Source organism: Zingiber officinale, chromosome 1B, assembly GCF_018446385.1.
Source record: "Zingiber officinale cultivar Zhangliang chromosome 1B, Zo_v1.1, whole genome shotgun sequence".
Lineage (NCBI taxonomy): Eukaryota > Viridiplantae > Streptophyta > Magnoliopsida > Zingiberales > Zingiberaceae > Zingiber > Zingiber officinale.
The window spans coordinates 52,700,190-52,718,934 of record NC_055986.1 but is presented as its reverse complement, the minus strand read 5'-3'; the positions used below and the strand labels follow the sequence as shown (position 1 = coordinate 52,718,934).

The window sequence follows — 18,745 nt, the reverse complement described above, 5'->3', positions numbered from 1 at the left end:
CAACCGTGACTTGTTGGAACTTCTCATTGTCTAACATCTAGACAAACTTAACTTGCCACGGCTTCATCATCAAGTGTCCGATTAATATTTGATCCACTTGTAATTTCTATCTCGTGCTAAGTGCTCAATCCTCCATGACCCACTTAGATTTTTCTCTTGCCAACTCCTCATCAGACTTCTAGTCACCAAGTGTCTGACCCTCTATGATCCACTTGAACTTTTCTGTTACTAACTTCTCATTGGACTTTTGTTGCCAAGTGTCGGGTCCTCTTTGATCCACTTGGACTTCTAACATCATCAAGTATCTGGTCATATTTGACCTACTTAATTTCTCTCTTACATATTGATCTAATATCAAAATTCAATCTCAGTCAATTTGATCAATTTTAATCCGAGATCGATTGCACCGATAGATGAGACTTTTGATGTGTCTTTTGTCCTTTTAGAAGGTGCAGATATCTTAACTAAAGCTTGAAATGAAGATAATGCAAGAGCATAGGCACCATGATAAGTCAAGACCCAAGAAATATTGCAGTAGCTTTTCATGCGATATCAGCCTAGTGGTTTACTCATACAATAAGAGTCAACTCCTACCTATGAAGGTTCATAGATTATCTAAATAATTCTAGATATCCTACTTAGATCTTTTATTGTAGCATCCTTTCGTTAGTTATTTGGTATTTACTTTTTTTGTTATTCTTTTTGGATACTTTGTGTAAAATTCACCTTTTTATCAATTGTTTAACTTATTTTTGAATTTTATCAATTATTATTTGTAGAATGATTGATAAATTGATAAAATAGGTTAGTATATTTTAAAAAAATTAGCAACTACATGTTTTTTTTTTCTGTAACTCAATTGAAAATACTGACTAAATATATATTAGCTAACAAATTTTTTAAAAATTTTAGTCAAATATATATTTAATCGGTATTTTAAAGAAAATTACCAGTCATTTATTATAAAAAAAATTATCGGTAAAATATATATTTATTTGTTATTTTTTAAAAAGAAATATTAGTCATTTGATTCACCAATAATTTTTTTTAAAAAAATATCAGCTAAAATAATGATCAGAAAATGATATTTATTGACCATGAATTACTAGTGGTGAAATGTTTTTAGCCCATAATCCATATTACTGACTAAAATAATAAGATTATCAGTTTTGTTTTTAGGGATAAACTCTTCTTTTCTTTTAGTGATACACAACATTTTTAATATGTCATCGTATATATTTTTTTTATTTTTTAAAAAGTAAGGTATTAAAAAGACTAGTTTGCTTTGAACTAAATGCACTTTAGTGCTTGGATCTTCAAGCCATGCAACATAAACATTAATAAAATTATATGTTAGCCTTAAGTGCAAAAGTTAAGACAACCTTCCTAATTAGTTATGATCCACCCAAGGAAACACCTCATACCTACCTAATTACCCTCACAGCTAATAGTCCAACTCCCTTAAAACAACCACACTTAATGCAATTAAAAAAAACCATATAAAATCACACTCTCAACAAGAGTCTTTCATCACCTCATCAAGCAATTAATTGATTAAGCAACATGATTCACGCAATTGGATCAATGGGCACTACTTGTTGATGATGCCACGTTATTTTTCTAACTTTGATTGGATGCAGATTTGTCGAGACTAATTAACAAAATCCAAGCCACTAGACCAATCGGCACTCAAAGTACCAACTGAGGAGCCTTAATTTATTAGGGTTAAAAAACAAGGGACTTGATAGCTCGGCTTTAGTAATGCGTCATGAGAGGCAAAGCATTGCTTGTTTTATTCCAAGAAGGGAACAAACAGAAGGCTATTCCTAACGTAACCCACTCAGCTTGCAGGGCTGACAACTTTCTCCTGAAATTTTGTCATATTTGGAAGACTTAATTGCATCAAGCCTATAATTATCATATTTGGAAGACTTTATAAAGGGTATATTATGAGGGTGCATATGGAAATAAATACTTGTGAAAGGTTGTCTCTGCAAAGAAAGTTTTTTAAAAAATGAGCAATTTTTAATCCATATATTGTGTGATTACGACGTCACTTCAACGGCTCCGGTTTCACGGGCTTATTTATATAGCCACGGATGAAGCCATTTGTGCATCTGCTAGTTCCTCCTCTCCCGCTTCTTCTAATTAACTGAGGAACGCCAGGGTTTGCTCTCGATGGAGACGCAACTGCTCGTCGCGCTCACGTTCTCACTGGTCGGCGGATTGAGCACCTCGATCGGTATGTGGTACAGATTGGTTCAGTGGTCTGTTAATATCTTCCTCTCTCTATTTGAAGCTTTTTCTCATTTTAATGCGGGTTGAACCTCGGGAGATTTTGAATCTTGGCGAAGGTTATCCTGTTTATTCGTGGTGCATGGTTTTTTAGTTGTTGGGTCCTTCATGATCGATCGGTTGAGGTTAATGGTGTTTCAATTCTCGAGCCTTCTCTGTAGTTCCATGTCACATTTGGTGCGATTCAACATAATAATATTATTATTATTATTATTATTATTATTATTATACCTTATCGTGATCTAGTATTACCTTTGATTTGATCATCGATGCATGGGTAGATTTCGCCCGTGGATAGGCTTTCGAAAAAGTGAATGAGGGCATTAACGTGGGAGAGATGTCCATTTAAAGTTTATGATTGAAGAGTTTAGACAATGATATTTTTCCGTGGCTAGTTGACGGTATCACCTTGAACTTAAATTAATCCAATACTTAATTTATAAATTTAGTTGCCGCAGGATGTGCTCTTCCAGCGGATGAGCAAGCTTATTAAAGTATTTTGTTAAGTTATGCAATGAATAATGGAGGTAAAAAGTGAATACGTTCGTCTCCAGCGCTCGTCAACTCATCCCAGGTCAACACGGAGAATATAAATAATCACGGACGACTATTAATCTTTGAATAGTGACTAACACAAAAGAGAGGTATTTACCTTGACTTTACCGAGATTCGAATCTCAAACTTCATATGTTAGTCATTAGACCGTCCCGAGAAGACAAATTATATAGTGAATAATGCTTTTCAACGTGGATGATCGCTTGTTTCGTTTCAAGTAAGTTTGAAAGTGCCATAAATATTTATAATGACCTAGCCTCTCATTTAAATTGAACTGTATATTATTTCCAACTAATTATATATTTTTCTCAGCTGAAATTGCTGGACCGGAATGTTAGGCGAAATCTGCATAAATTACAAAATTACAATAAAATAGAATATATATAAAAAAAAAAGTTCATATAACGACTCCTAGATATCAATAAGGGTAACATAGTCACAATCTCCTTAGATAAAATTTGTTCCCTCTTCGATGGTGCAGAGAGGTTTGTTAAGATTTGATTATACTTTCTTTCATGACATTGTCAATATTTTCATGTCACAACTTTTTGAACTTATTGAATTATTGAAAGTCATATAATGACTTTACTAATTTATTCAATTATCATGTTATTTTATATATCAGAGACTCTTACACATGGAACCAATAAACACTACTATTTGCCTATATCAAATAAATATACAATCAATAATTTTTATCAATCTTTACCCCCTTTTGATAATTAGGCACCATCACCGATTCACCTTAGTAAGAAACCCACACTCATAAGTATTTATAAGAGGATTTTCTTTCATTTCTCAATTAATAAGAACTCTTATCTATTTTCTTCTGAAACACCTTATTTAAAAGTAATTAGATGTCAATATAACTTTTCTTCACATGTTCTGTGACAATATGGAACTTACTAAAATAGCATTTATCATCTCATTCAAAGTACATTATGTTTGGAATCGGTGACCAGCTAGAAAGGGGTTTAATAGCTCGTTACCCTAAATCACTTTTCTACGTATTTGTTAGTACAACGGAATACAAATATGAAAGCTAATCTAAATACAAGACAAGAAAGCAAACTAAACTCGGCACGCTCATTTAACGTGGTTCAGAGATAAAGCTCCTACTCCACGGCTATCCGTAAAGTGGACGATCTCGATCTATCGATGAATGATTCCACGACAAACTCCGGTTAGCTCATGTAGCTTCTTGTGGGTGGAGAAACCTCACCACAACTCTCACAAGAACACTTGAGATGCTAGGCACTGGTAAACTACTAATAGAGGTTAACCACCTCTATTTTGTTAACCTTAACTAAGCTCCCAAGTCTTGGTTATATAGGCTACGAGTTAGAAAACCCCGCCTACCAGTCGATTGGTAAAAGGACCAATCGACCGTCCTCTGTGGAAATTCGACCGTTACATCTCAATGGCTCAATACCAATCGAATGATGAAAGTACCAGTCTACTGTTCCACACTGGCAGAGTGAACAGAAGCATTCTATTCACTCCCATTCGATTGTCTGATCGACTGAACCAGTCGACTGATGAAAGTATCAGTTAACTGGTACCTCGAGTATAATCTCTTAGCACTCGAACCTTCACCCTCACGACTCACTTGACTCTTCCTCGCAGCCTTAACCTCTTACTTTCAAACCTACTTCCTTTAGCTCTCATCCCTCAGATGCATTCAAACTTGCGGCTTGTCCCAATTCCATCCTTTGTGTATGCCTCGAAGTCGTTTCCCTCGACTCTTGTCCTTGCTGTCTTGTCCACGGTCCCCCAGATGCTTCATTCTTTACCAGACCTGAAGCCATCAAGCTAAATCATATGTGTATCCTGTAAACTGCACAATTCAAATACACATATCAAATACAAGGGTAAATCTAACTTAAACCCTTTGCCCAAAATATCAAAACCCATGGTCACCTCAGACTATCTTGAGGTAAGATTGCTTTAACAATCTCCCACTTTTTGATATTTGACAATACATTTAAGTCAGGGAAAACAAATAGCAATAACACATGCTAATAACATATTTGGACTTATGTTGCCAAGGCTACACACTTGGACTTACACCGCCAAGAAATGGACTTATGTTGCCAAGGCTACACACTTGGACTTACACTACCAAGAAATGGACTTAGTTGTCAAGGCTACACACTTGGACTTACACCGCCAAGAAATAGACTTACGTTACTAAGGCTACTCACTTAGATTTACACAGCCAAGAAATGTACTTACGTTGCCAAGGCTACATACTCGGACTCACACCGTCAAGAAAATATGCAACATGCATCGGAACCTATCACAAGACTCTCTCTACACCTAAGCTCCTTATTGAGCTAGGCTTTCTTGCAAAGACATTTAAGGTTTTCCCAACTAAACCCTTACTTCTTCCCCTTTTCCTAATATCAAAAAGCTTCCAACAATATCCCAATTGTCAAAACTTTATCATCCAAACTGACCATAAACTCGTGTATCTATCTCCCAAGGATCTCATACACCCATGCAAGTTGACCTGGTTAAAAATTAGTGCTGAAAAATAGTTTCAAACTTGTATCAGTGGACTGTCCTAAACATTAGTCGATTGCCCTTATCGAATTTAACTCACAGATATATTCTGTGTTCGATAAACACTATTACCAATCAACTGGTAATTGCATCAGTCGACTGATACTCTTTTTTAGCCCAAATAATATTTCTGACCCAACTTCAGAAATGTACCAATAATTCTATAGACATCCAAAAGTCTCTAAATTTTATGGAGAGATATGTTTTACCCGTGTCTACATGGAAAAAAATATATTTTAAAAAGTACATATATTGGATTACAATATTGACATAAAACTCAAAATTAGCAAACTAGTTCAATTGAACCTTGATCTAAAATCCTAATTTTAGCTTTCTCTTGATGTATTTGCCCATACCAAACCACAATGCATCCCTAACACTGGTTTATATGACATTTATACAACCAAAACTAATTCTCATGCAATATGAACCCAAATCATATTTTTGTCCATGAAAAAACATCCCAATTGTGCCAACTCATTAGGTTAGAGACTCAAGTTCGTCTCCTAACCACTTGGCACATTTGATAGCATATCTACCATGGGTCCCAAAAGCTCTTTGAGCTCCTAACCTTAGGGCTCTTAACTTTAATCACCTCCCTAGATGACTCATCCATTATGGCTACACCCACATGGTGCACCATTGGTATCTTCTTCTTCTTAACCTTGGACACCTTGTCCTTGGTTAACTTCTTCTTGTTCTTATCCTTGGATGATCCATCCTTGGTTAATTTCTCCTTGCCATAGTCATATGCAATCCTTTCATATTTCTTTTTGGCCTTGGAGGGACTAGCTTGGAATTCCAAACCCAATCTATCATTATTAGGTCTTTGACTACCCAACACCATATCTAACTCTCTAGATCTAACCGTGAATCTTGCTAGGGTTTTTTCCAAACTATCAAGCTTTGCCTTCAAAAATTGATTTTCCTTTTCTAGGTTCCTCACCCTAGAATTGACTTGTTTACATTGGGCATTCTTAGATCTATCCATCTTTCTAGGCATATGTATCTACATCTTGGGATTTTTGCCTAGGTTCTTCATTACCTTTTCTCCTTAGATAATGAGAATCTAACATGTCTAGGTTTATTATGTATAGGTACCTTAGGGTTATGATCTACATTGATCCTATTTCTATCATGATATATAAAACCAAAATTATGCATGGGTAAATAATGAAAATTATTTCTAACATGCATGAAAGAATTTAAATTTGAATTACAATTCAAATTTGGGTATACCTCCCTACCTTTGAAGCTCCCCCTCGACTTGAGCTCCTTTTATTTTCTGATTTCTTCAAATGCTCCAACTTGTTGAGCTCTCCTTTTCTTGGGAATTTTGTGTGGTAGTGTCTCATTTTACCACACGTGAAGCATCTAATATGCTTCTTCTCCTTGACTCCTTTCCTACAACCCATATTAGTATTTAAAATAATTTGATTGGGTTTAGGAGTTACCTTCTTCTTACGGACATCTACTCTTGGAGTGTCTCTTCTCATTACAACTGAAGCAAATGATATGGTACTTTGACTTCACTTCGGTGGAGATACTTGCAAGGTTGACTTCCAAGACTTCCTCTTCACTTGTCTTGGCTTCTTCTTCAACCTTTGATGATGTGGATGATTCCTCATCTTCCTTCTCCTCGGAAGTTGAACACATGTCATCTTCCGGTTGCTCCTCCTCCACTTGAGCCACTTCATCACTTTCTTCAGGTTTTTCTTCTTGTGTAAGCATAAGTTCTTCGCCTAGAACATTCTTCACTTTACTCCACAAATCGTGGGTGTTTTCGTATTCTCCTACATGACTCATCACATCATTAGACCAAATATCACTTAATATTGATATTACCTTTGAATTTTCCTTTAATCATGAGGCTTGTTCTTCCGTCCAATAATGTGATCGGAGTTTCTTCCCTTTTTTATCACTTGGGACTTTAAATGGTTCCTTTATGACCATCATGGTGTCCCAATCAGTCTCGAAGAAGTTCTTCATTTTCATCATCCAAAAAGTGATGTCCCATAAGCTTCCTCTGTCATACTTCGATGGATCCATCAAGCCGGTCATTCTTAACTTCCTCAGTGGTTAGTCCGACGGATAGCGTCCTTGCTTTGATACCACTAGTTGGAGATCGGTGGCAGGCTAGAAGGGGGGTAGAATAGCTCATTACCCCAAATCACTTTCCTACGTATTTGTTAGCAGAGCGGAATACAAGGAATACAAATATGAATATGAAAGGTAATCTAAATAGAAGACAAGAAAGAAAACTAAACTCAACACACTCGTTTAATGTTGTTCGGAGATAAAGCTCCTACTCCATGACTTGTCTATAAGGTGGATGATCCCGATCCGTCGGTGGATAATTCCCCGACAAACTCCTGCTAGCTCACTTAGCTCCTTATGGGTGGAGAAACCTCACCACAATTCTCACAAGAACACTTGAGATGCTACGGTACTGGGAGACTACTAATAGAGGTTAACCACCTCTATTTTGTTAACCTTAACTAAGCCCTCATGTCTTGGTTATAGATGTTATAGGTTGGAAAATCTCACATACCAGTCGACTGGTAAAAGTGTCAGTCGACTGCCCTCTAGGAAAATTTGACCGTTACATCCTAATGGCTCAATACCAGTCGACTGGTGAAAATAACAGTTGACTGCTCCACACTGGCCGAGCAAACAAAAGAATTTTGTTCACTCCTAGTCGACTGTCCAATCGACTGATGAAAGTATTAGTCAACTCGTACCCCGAGTGCAGTCTCTCAGCATTCAGACCTTTACACTCGCGACTCACTTGACTCTTCCTCGCAGCCTTGACCTCTTATCTTCAATCCTACTTCCTTTGGCTCTCATCCCTTGGATGCATTCATGCTTTTGGCTTGTTCCAATGTCATCCTTACCGTATGCTTCAAAGTCGCTTCCCTCGGCTCTTGTCCTTACTTCCTTGGTCACGGTTCCTCAGATGCTCCATTCTTCACTGGACTCGAAGCCATCAAGCTGAGTCATATGTGTATCCTACAAACTTACACAACTCAAATACACATATCAAATACAAAAGTAAACATAAATTAAACCCTTTGCCCAAAACATCAAAACTCATGGTCACCTCAGAACTTCTTAAGGCAAGATTGCTCCAACACATTATTTTTTAGGAACCCCATTTTGTTTCGTGTCTAATTCCATGATCAACACAAATCTCAACAAATTTTATATCCACCACTTTGATCACTTTGTACCAATTTAATTTTCTTATGAAGTTGATTTTCAATCTCATTTTTATAGAGAATAAATTTTTCTATAACTTCATCTTTACTTTTGAAAAAAAATACACATATCAAAATCTCGTGTTATCTTCAACAAAGGTGATGAAATACTTATTTTCATTACGTGTTTGTATACATTTTAGGTCACACACATTCCTATGAATTAGGACAATTGGTTCACTATTTCTTTCAACATGTTGCAAGGATGACCATGTTAATTTTGCCTCAACACAAGTCTATATTTTAAATCAATTTGTAATGTAGGTATGCATCTCAAGTTAATTAATTTATAGAATATATCATAATTAGCACATTCTAGTCTACCATGTAACAAGTTGAAAGACAAACAAATAAGGTGAAGGGTTATTGATTTTATTGATTTTAGGCCTAATAGCCGTTATAATAAATTTGAACAACCCATCACTCACAAAACCCTTCTATATAAACATTCCATTTTTTGATAAAATTTCTCTAACTCAAATACAATGTGAAAACTATTTTTATTTAAAAGAAATTGGGACACTAAATTCTTTCAAATATTTAGAATATATAACACATTATTGTGAGTTAACTCTTTTTTGAAGGTTGTCTCTAGAACCAATTTACTTAGGCTATTGATGTCTGAGGTATATGAGTTCCCCATGAACAACGTTTCCTCCTTTTTGTAAACTCTTCAAAGTTGTGCAACAACACCTTATTCGAGCACACACATACGATAACACTGGTATCAATTCACTATTGGCTTGGGTTTGAACTTACTAGGTTCACTTCTAAGACTATATATGGCATATAGATCCATGTTTGACACCTTGTTCATGATTTTATCCACCAAATTGGCCTCTTAATTTTTCCACAATTTCTTATATTTCGAGGATTTATGACCCCATTTGATCACAATTGTAATTTTTCTAGAAAATTTCCATGTAACGACACTTGGGATCCAAATTGAGCCCATTTGCTTAATGAGCTAGGGTCCTTTGTTTTTGAGGTTGGTCCATGCTCAACATGTTGGCTTTAACAGTAGTAGGAAAAATATTCTCTTTCTGAACTCTTTCTTCCTCAATGTGAAGTTATAATGAGTTCTTCAACATTTATCTTCTTTCGCTTGTGCTTCAAGTAATACTTGAAATCCTTCCAAACTGGTGGCAACTTTTCAATGATAACCATAATTTTAAACATTTCACTTAATACTATATTCTCATAGTGAATCTCATGCAGAATACTTGGAGCTCATGAACTTGACTTATCACAAGTTTGGAGTCGACCATCCTATAGTATACAAATATGCCAACAATAAATTCCTTATCCCTTGTATCCTTAGTTTTATATTTCATATCTAGAGACTCCCATTGTTTCTTCACTATATTCTTTGTGTTATACACATTATATGGAAAATCGGCAAGATAGTTGGGAATATATGTAGTTCATACATATGAATGGTTTTATGCGTGCATAGGTGGCTTGGGCGTCAATTTCATCCTCATTTGGTTTAGAAGTTTCCTCAACCAAAAATTGGGTGGGATTCAATGTGGTCAGATCAAATAACATCTTTTGTTGCCGTTGTTTATAATTCAATATGGTGAACTTCTCTTATTTCTCCTTGTGGTGGATTGAAATTGTTATCTCTAGAGAAAAGAGGGCTTGCCTATGTTAGTCAATCTCCATAAAGGATAGCCCAGTGCATGAAACTTCCACCAATACGGGATCCTAGAGAAGTATTTATTATACATAGTTTTACCCTACTTTGTAATAGACTATTTTCAAAACTCAAACCAATGACCTCCAAGTCACACGACAACAACTTTGTCATTGTGCAAGGCTCCCCTTCAATCAAAATAGAATCTGCTTCGAGATTGTTAGGAAAATTACAAATTATAGAATTATAATAAAATATAATACAAAATTACTGAAATAGAGTTATTGTAATATTGATTCTTAGATGTAGACAAGGGCAGTTAACCAAAGATACATCGAAGCCCGTGATAACCATAGTTTCCTTAAACAAATTTGTCCCCTCTCTAGCAATGCTTAGAGGTTCAAATGGATAATTATTTCTTAAGATACAAAGGCTAAACCATCTCTAGCAATAAAGCACAAATTTTTATATGATGAATTAAATTGTCTCTAAATGCTATCATGGAAGTACAAAAACTGGGAAAAGGAGGAATAGAAGAAGGTTTGTTGTTGGATGTTGTTGATGAGATTGAGAAAATGAGGCCATATTTATAGGTTCGAAATCCAAATGAAACTCTTGGTTTAGTGCTCTATAACTCTTAGATCAATGACTTGTAACTCTTGTACTTTGTAGTTCCCTCATTTTGCCTCAACTAGTCAGGCATTTACCATGTGTAGGTCTCAGTCGCACATGATACAATTACTTTAATAATAAAAAATTGGGCCCTAGATTTGTACCCTTGTGAACATATATGTGAGAGAGAGTATTTCACTCAATAACATTCACATCATCTTAATAGTGTGATTCAAAATAAACCATCCCACTTGTCTTAATTTTGCTAATGTGGAACTATTTCACATTTTCATTGAAATCATTTTTTTCATCTGTTTTCATTCACATTTCTAGCATGAAGCAGACACATTAGTCTGATACTTTTATATTATTTTGTCTCATGTTAAGCACTAATTATAATTGTTAGAAGAAGCAGATAATATGGCCATCATTGCAAATTTATCAATAAATGAATTTACCTTTTCAGTAAATTAACCTCAGCTAAATCATTCAAACGCCTCATGGAACTAATTATCAGATTGTTAGGAATTGTAATACATCAATAATGAACTAAATGATGTATCTACAATAGGATCTACCTATCATCAATCTCTAAAGCAATATTGAAACCGAAACAATAGCTAGCGAAGGGCTGACCTGAATCCATCACATGACTATTGCTTCTTACTTATCAACGGAGATCCTGCAAGCGCAGAGGATGTCTTCCACAGGATTGAATAGACAACCTAAGATCCTTCTCAATGAGGGAGAAGAAGTATGAGGAAGAGAGCAATATTCAGCATGCCCTAATTGAACCAATCTCTTTCTTTAGATACCCAACCCAATCTATTGGGAACTATCCACCATAAAGCTCATCTCTCATTAACATCCCATCAATATTAATGAACTGGGTTATTGATCTACATATTAAATCCATATCCATTTAATTCAAACCCCCTTTATATGCAATCAAGCATTATATCATTTAATATTAGGGTTTAATTTCCTTAATGGAAATTAGTTGTATGTGTGGTAATCAAGTGTAAGCCCACCTTATAGAGATTAAGTCTACCCATGTGGACTTAATTGGATTTAGTCCATCTATATGAACTTAATCCTACAATCTCCCACTTGGACTATACTTGATTTCTTATACACCATAGAACCTCTTACTTGAGCTCAACATGCCAAACTTTATGGGTTAAATACCTCTTTAAATAATCTAGTCTATTAAATCAATTAGTATATGAGTCACAACTATTATAACTGTAACAAAATCTAATAGTAATCATAATACTAATATCATTAACAACATAGATCAAATGTGAATGTATAGTACAAGAATGATATGAAATGTGATCTGTAAGTGTCCATTCTTAATAACTCTTCTTTATAATCCAAACTGGGTCCAAGTCATATTTACCAAAATCTTATGCTAAACTATAGTGGTAAATCATGATTCAACATTATAACTCCAAATAGAGTTCACATCATATTTACTATAACCAAATACAAAACTATAACAGTAAATATGATATTCATATGTCAGAGAAAGCCAAAATCATGCACACATATAGAAAATCTTCAGTATATACAATGACCCAAAATATGTGTTCATGAATATAGACCATCATACAAAACATAAATTTCTACATAATGGGTGCTTCATCAAAAGGAAGAACCCTATGTTCAGCTCATACTGATGAAACACCTTGGGTGATAAGCCTTTGGTGAGTGGATCCATTAACATGAAATCTATCCTTATATGCTCTATCATTATTTGACCACTCTGAACTATTTCTTTAACCCCAAAAACTTTAGATCAATGTGTTTAGACTTTGACAAACTATGGTTATTCTTGAAATATAATTCTATAGCTTTATTATCATAGTTGATCCTCAATGACATATCAGTGCTCTCAATGATTAATAAACCTATGATAAGGTTCCGTATCCATATCCTATGGTTGGAATCTTTATAGCAGGTTATAAACTCTACCTCCATAGTGAAAGTGACTATTACCGTCTATTTGATATTTTTTTCATAATATAACCCCTCCTGCCATCATGAAGACATAACTTGAGATGAACCTCCTACTATCTAAGCATCCAGCAAAATCAGAGTCTAAATATCCAATGATCTCCAGATGACCTGATCTCCTATATATGAGCATATAACCCTTTATTCTTTGTAAATATTGCATAACTCTTTTTACAGCTTTCCAATGCTCTGGTCTAAGGTTACACAAATATCTGTCCAACATCCCTACAATGTATACAAAATCTGAAAGCATACATACTTGAGTATACATCATACTCTCTACTGCTAATGCATAGGGGAATTGTTGTATTTTTCTTAATCTCAAGTTTATTTCATGAACATTGTTGCAAGCTAAGTGTATCACCCTTTTCCACCGGAGTGTCACTAGGAGAACAATTTTGTATGTTATACCGAATGAGCACCTTTTATATATATGTCTTTTAAGATAGTATAAGTGTGTGCCTCAAATGATCACGTACAATCTGCATGCCTAAGACAAAGGATGCATCACCAAGATCCTTCATTTAAAATTCACAGGATAAAAATGACTTGGTTTCTAGCAGTAGACTCTTATCATTGCTTGCTAACAATATACCATCCATATATAGAACAAGTATAATAAACTTGCTCCCACTGAACTTGATATACAAATATTAATCAACTGAATTCTCCTTAAAATTGTATGAAGTAACCACTTGATCAAACTTCTGGTACCATTGACAAGATGCCTACTTTAAACCATAAATGAACTTCCTTAATTTACATACTAGGTGCTTTGAATCTCCCAACTCAAAGTTCTTCGGTTGCATCATGTATATAGTTTTCTCAATATTTCCATTAAGAAACATAGTCTTAACGTCCATTTGGTGTAGCTCTAGGTCATAATGAACTACAAGTGTCATGATTATCCTAAGGGAGTCTTTTGTTGAAATCGATAAAAAAGTCTCCTTGTAATCAATGTTCTCCTTTTGAGTGAATCCCTTGGTGACTAGACATGTCTTATACTTTTTGACATTGTCATGTGAATCTCATTTGGTTTTAAATATCTATTTACAACCAACAAGTTTCACACCTCCAGGTAATTCGACAAGTTCCCAAATGACATTGTCTGCTATAGACTTCATCTCTTCCTTCATGGCTTCGATCCATTTTTCTAGATGAGGGCTTTGTTTGACCTCTTGGAAGGACGTGGGATTATCTTTCAACCCAATATTAAACTCATTCTCTTGGAGATATACATAATCACAAAACATCATGGATCTCTTTTCTCTAATGGATCTTCTTAGTGACACTTGATCTTGAGATGGTTAGGAGTTATTCTCAACCGTATGAGAGAACTACTCTATTGGAGATGGCATACCTTCCAATTGAGTTGGAGGGGACATAAAAATATCATGGTCAACTACTCCTTCCGATTATATGACTTCAACTATATGTGGAATGGTAATCATTTCACTATCAGCTGTATTAGTAGATACCATATTAGGATCACCAATGTTCTCATCAAATGATATTTTTCTAACTTTATCACTCCCACCATCCTCAATAAATTTGAAATTTCCCATCTCAAAAAGGATTTACTCAAGGGGTTGAAAAACTTGAAACCTCTTGATTTTTTAGAGTATCCAATAAAATGGTAGCTAACGGTTCTTGAGTCCAATTTTTTTTTGTTAGGCCTATAAGGCCTAGCCTTAGTTGGATAACCTCAGACGTGTAGATGCCTAAGACTAGACACTCTATCTATGCACAACTCATATGAGATTTTTGTTACTACCTTACTAGAAACTCTATTGAGTAGGTAAACCACAGTGTTAAGTGTCTCACCCCATAAAGACTCCGGTAGAGAAGAAAATGCAATCATACTTCTCACCATATCTTTTAAGGTATGGTTTCGTCGCTCTTCTACACCATTCTACTGAGATGTCTCAGGCATGATGTATTGTGCCACGATACTGCACTCAGCAAGTTAATCCATAAATGGCACAGGATGTTATTCACTTGATCTATCATAGTATTCATCACCATGGTCTGATCTTATGACCTTAATCTTCTTACCAAGTTGATTTTCAACTTTGGCTTTGAAGGTTTTGAAAATGTCTAGGGATTGTGACTTCTCATGAATAAGGTACAAGTATTCGTATCGGGAATAGTCATCTATAAAACTTATAAAATATGCTTGACCGTTCCAAGAAGTTTTACGGAACGATCCACATATATTTGTATGTATAAGATCTAAGACATCGTTATTCTACCTTGAACCCTTTTTACTTTTGTTAGTCATTTTTCCTTTGATACACTCAATGCAGATTCTAAAATCTAACATATCAATGGAATTGAGAATTCCTAGTGATATTAATCTTTCTAGATGTTGTTTAGATATGTGCCCTAAATTCTTATGTCACAATATGGATGAATTTTCATTTATCACAGCATGTTTCACACCTATACTATGTATTATAATGTTATTTGTATAAGTTTTAGTATCCATTCTATATAGTTTATCAATCAAAGAAACAATACTACATAAGATAGAATTTTTAAAAAATACTAAACTTTCCATTTTCAAATGAACAAGTGTATCTGAATTTGTCTAAACATGAAATAGAAATTAAGTTCCATCTAAAAGATGACACTACAAATATATTTTTTAAATTCAAAAGTGCATTGTTCCCTAAACAAACTTTAAAGACACTTATTGCCTTACTTTTGCTTTCTTGCCGGTTCTCATATAGATGAGTCTTTCAACATCAATTGACATTCGGCTTGAGACAAACCTGCATAGTTATACTTGTGTGAGTAGTTGCACTAGTATCTATTCATCAAGTATTATTAGGTACAGTAGCTAGGTTGACTTCTGAACTGATAAAGTTGAGAAGTTTACCTTTCTTGATATGCCAGTTGACGTATCTTGGGCAATCCTTCTTCAGATGGCCTTTTTTTTACAAAAGAAATAAGTTGGATCCAGATCTTATTACTTTTGTACATTATGTCTTGAAGCCCCAGTAATTGCAAATTATTTACCCTTATTCTTACCATTACCCTTTTTTTCTCCTTGTTCGAATACTAAGATGAGAATGCATAGTGAATACTATGAGATGTGTCACCCCTCAATCTCTCTTCTTCCTATGCACACTGAGCTATGAGCTCATTTAGTGTTCATTTCTCCTTTTGAGTAATATAGCTAATCTTAAAAGGAGTGAACTGTGTAGGCAGAGAGATTAGGTTAAGGTTCACAAGGACACTGCCAGACATGTCTAGCTTTTAGTGTCTTAAGCTTTATAACCAAGTTGAACATCTCTATTATGTACTCTCTAATGTTACCCTTCCTGTTGTACCGTATAGACACTAACTTAATAAGAAGTGTAGTAGTCTTAACCTTTTCGTTTGAGACTGTTGGTGCAATATCCTTTTGGTCAAGGTTGATCAGGTTGACAAAGCTTGAGTTGACACAAGCTTGAGTATTAACGTTTGGGTTTCGATGTTTGACGATACATGAAGAATGACAATACGTGGAGATTGCAGGTGTAATCATCCGATTGGGGAGATTGTTGGAGCAATTTTCCTCTGGTTAAGGTTTGACTAGTTTGATGTGAAAGTCCTAGTGAGTGAAGCCAGGTAGGTGAAAGTCTCGGTGAGTGAAACCGGGCAGTGAAAAAATTCTAGTGAGTAAAGCCAGGTGAAAACCCTAGTGAGTGAAGTTAGGTGAAAGTCCTGGTGAGTGAAGCCAGGCAGATGGGAAGTCCTAGTGAGTAAAGCTAGGCAGATGGAAAGACCTGGTGAGTGAAGCCAAGCATGTGGAAATCCAGGTGGGTCAAGGTTGACCGGACACTTGGTATTGAGAAGTTCAAGTAGGTTAAAGGATTGATCGGATACTTGGCACAAGGAAATCCAAATGAGTCAAGGGTGACCGAACATCTGATGGAAGGAAGTCCAAGTGGGTCATGGAGGACCAGACACTTGGCACGAGACGGTAAATTTAAGTGGGTCAAGGAGGACCGCACTTGGTGATCAGAAGTCCAATGAGAAGTTGGCAAAGAGAAAGTCCAAATGGGTCAAAAGTTGATCGAACACTTAGCGGTCGTAAGTCCAATAGGGAGTTGGTATGGAACTAGGAAGTTCAGACGTAGTAAACTTCCGAAGGCCATAACTTTTGACTCAGATATTGGAATGAGGTGATCTCAGATGCGAAATGAAGCTCGTTTCAAGCTCTACACATTTTTCCACTTACCAATCGATTGGCCAATCGATTGGGGGGGGGGTTAATTGATCAGCCAATAAATTGGTTGACACGATTTGGTGCAGAAATTGTCTTGATCGATTAGGTAATCGATCAAAACTCTCCCAATCGATTGGTCAATCAATTGGGAGAGTTTCATGAAAGCTGTCAATCGATTAGCTGATCGATTGGGCTCAATTTTTGTCATGAGAACGCAAGGCAGACGGAATTGATTGGTCAATCAATTCTAGATTTTCTACAAAGAGCACAGAGGTGCTCTGAATCGATCAGTCAATCGATTCAGACTTCCCTAATCGATTAGTTGATCGATTGGGATTCGAACGTTGTGTAAGAAGCGAGCGATGGATGGCTGGGATGGCACAGATCTGACATGGCAATTGATTGGGAGCATGCCTAATTGATTGGGAGCGCTAGGAGTGCGAGGTATATAGCCGTTGGCAAGCTTCTTCTCCACAACACTTCTCCCGATCTTCACACGCTCTTCCTCGACGCTTACAGCTAGTTCTTAGAGGCTCTTGGGGACAAGTGTTGGTGCACTTCCAAGGTTCAAGAGGCAACAAGTAAGCAATAAGAGAGAGTTTTACACTTGTATTCATTGTATTTTTCTTCTTGTGTTGAGTGTTGTATGTGTGAGTGTTGTACGAAGTCTCTTCACCTCCGGTAGTTACCGAGAAGGAGTATTGGAGAGTGCTCGTGTATGTGGATCCTTGGATTAGTCATCTCATCTTGAGGTGGATACCAAGTAAATCCTTGTTTTAGCGCTGTAAGTTTTGTTTCTTGTTCATTTCGCTGCCTATCATCACCAAGAAGCACAACGAGACACATGACGAGCTATTCACCCCCCCCCCCCCCCCAGCACCAAACGACCCTAACAGAGATGAATTGGTCCGCTAATTACTTAAGGAAGGTTTTAGCATCCTCATTCTTAGTTATTGAACCCCTAAGTGATTATGGAATGGACAACCTCATGATCATTAGGCTCATGCGATTTGATCGCTCCCACTTGTCAAAGATCACCTTTTAATCCACAGTGAAATAATTAGTTAAAGGTATAGGGTGATCATGCCTAAATGCAAAGTCTAGATCTATGTAGCCCAATAAGACTATAATATGCTCTTTCTATTATCCAAAGTTTATGCTAAAAAGCATGGGGATGTTTAGATTAGCAAACATTGAGAGTACTACATAAATAAAAGCAAATAACATAGCTTAATTTAATAAACAAGACATGTATCAATCATAAAATGTAACAAACAAAACATACAACTATATGGGCACTAATAGAGATAACTAGTGCAATATTACATCAAGTCTTTGGACTAAATTATAGCCCCCAGGGTGTAGCGCAAATGATGGACACATGACATCTATAGAGTAATGGTCAGGGGTCGATTCTCAAGAACTGACGACCTGACATTTACCCCATTATGCCTCTAACGCATGTGTACCTACATTTACATCCATCCATATCCATGGGACCAACATTAAGGGAGTCATTAATGTAGCGGATCCATATTTTTTTGGACTAAATTGTAACTTGTTATTGATATTCTCCAAACAACTCATAAT

The 18,745-nt window shown here is 35.9% G+C and overlaps 1 protein-coding gene across 1 annotated transcript in view; it reads left to right on the top strand.

Moving 5' to 3' along the window:
• Positions 1 to 2,135: 2,135 nt before the first annotated feature.
• LOC122056603 (zinc transporter ZTP29-like) overlaps positions 2,136 to 18,745 on the top strand; it is a 49,590-nt gene continuing 32,980 nt past the window's right edge. The window contains exon 1 of the mRNA XM_042618667.1: positions 2,136 to 2,242. Within this exon, the coding sequence (XP_042474601.1) occupies positions 2,179 to 2,242 (64 nt within the window). The 5' untranslated portion in view covers positions 2,136 to 2,178. The remainder of the gene's footprint in view (positions 2,243 to 18,745) is intronic.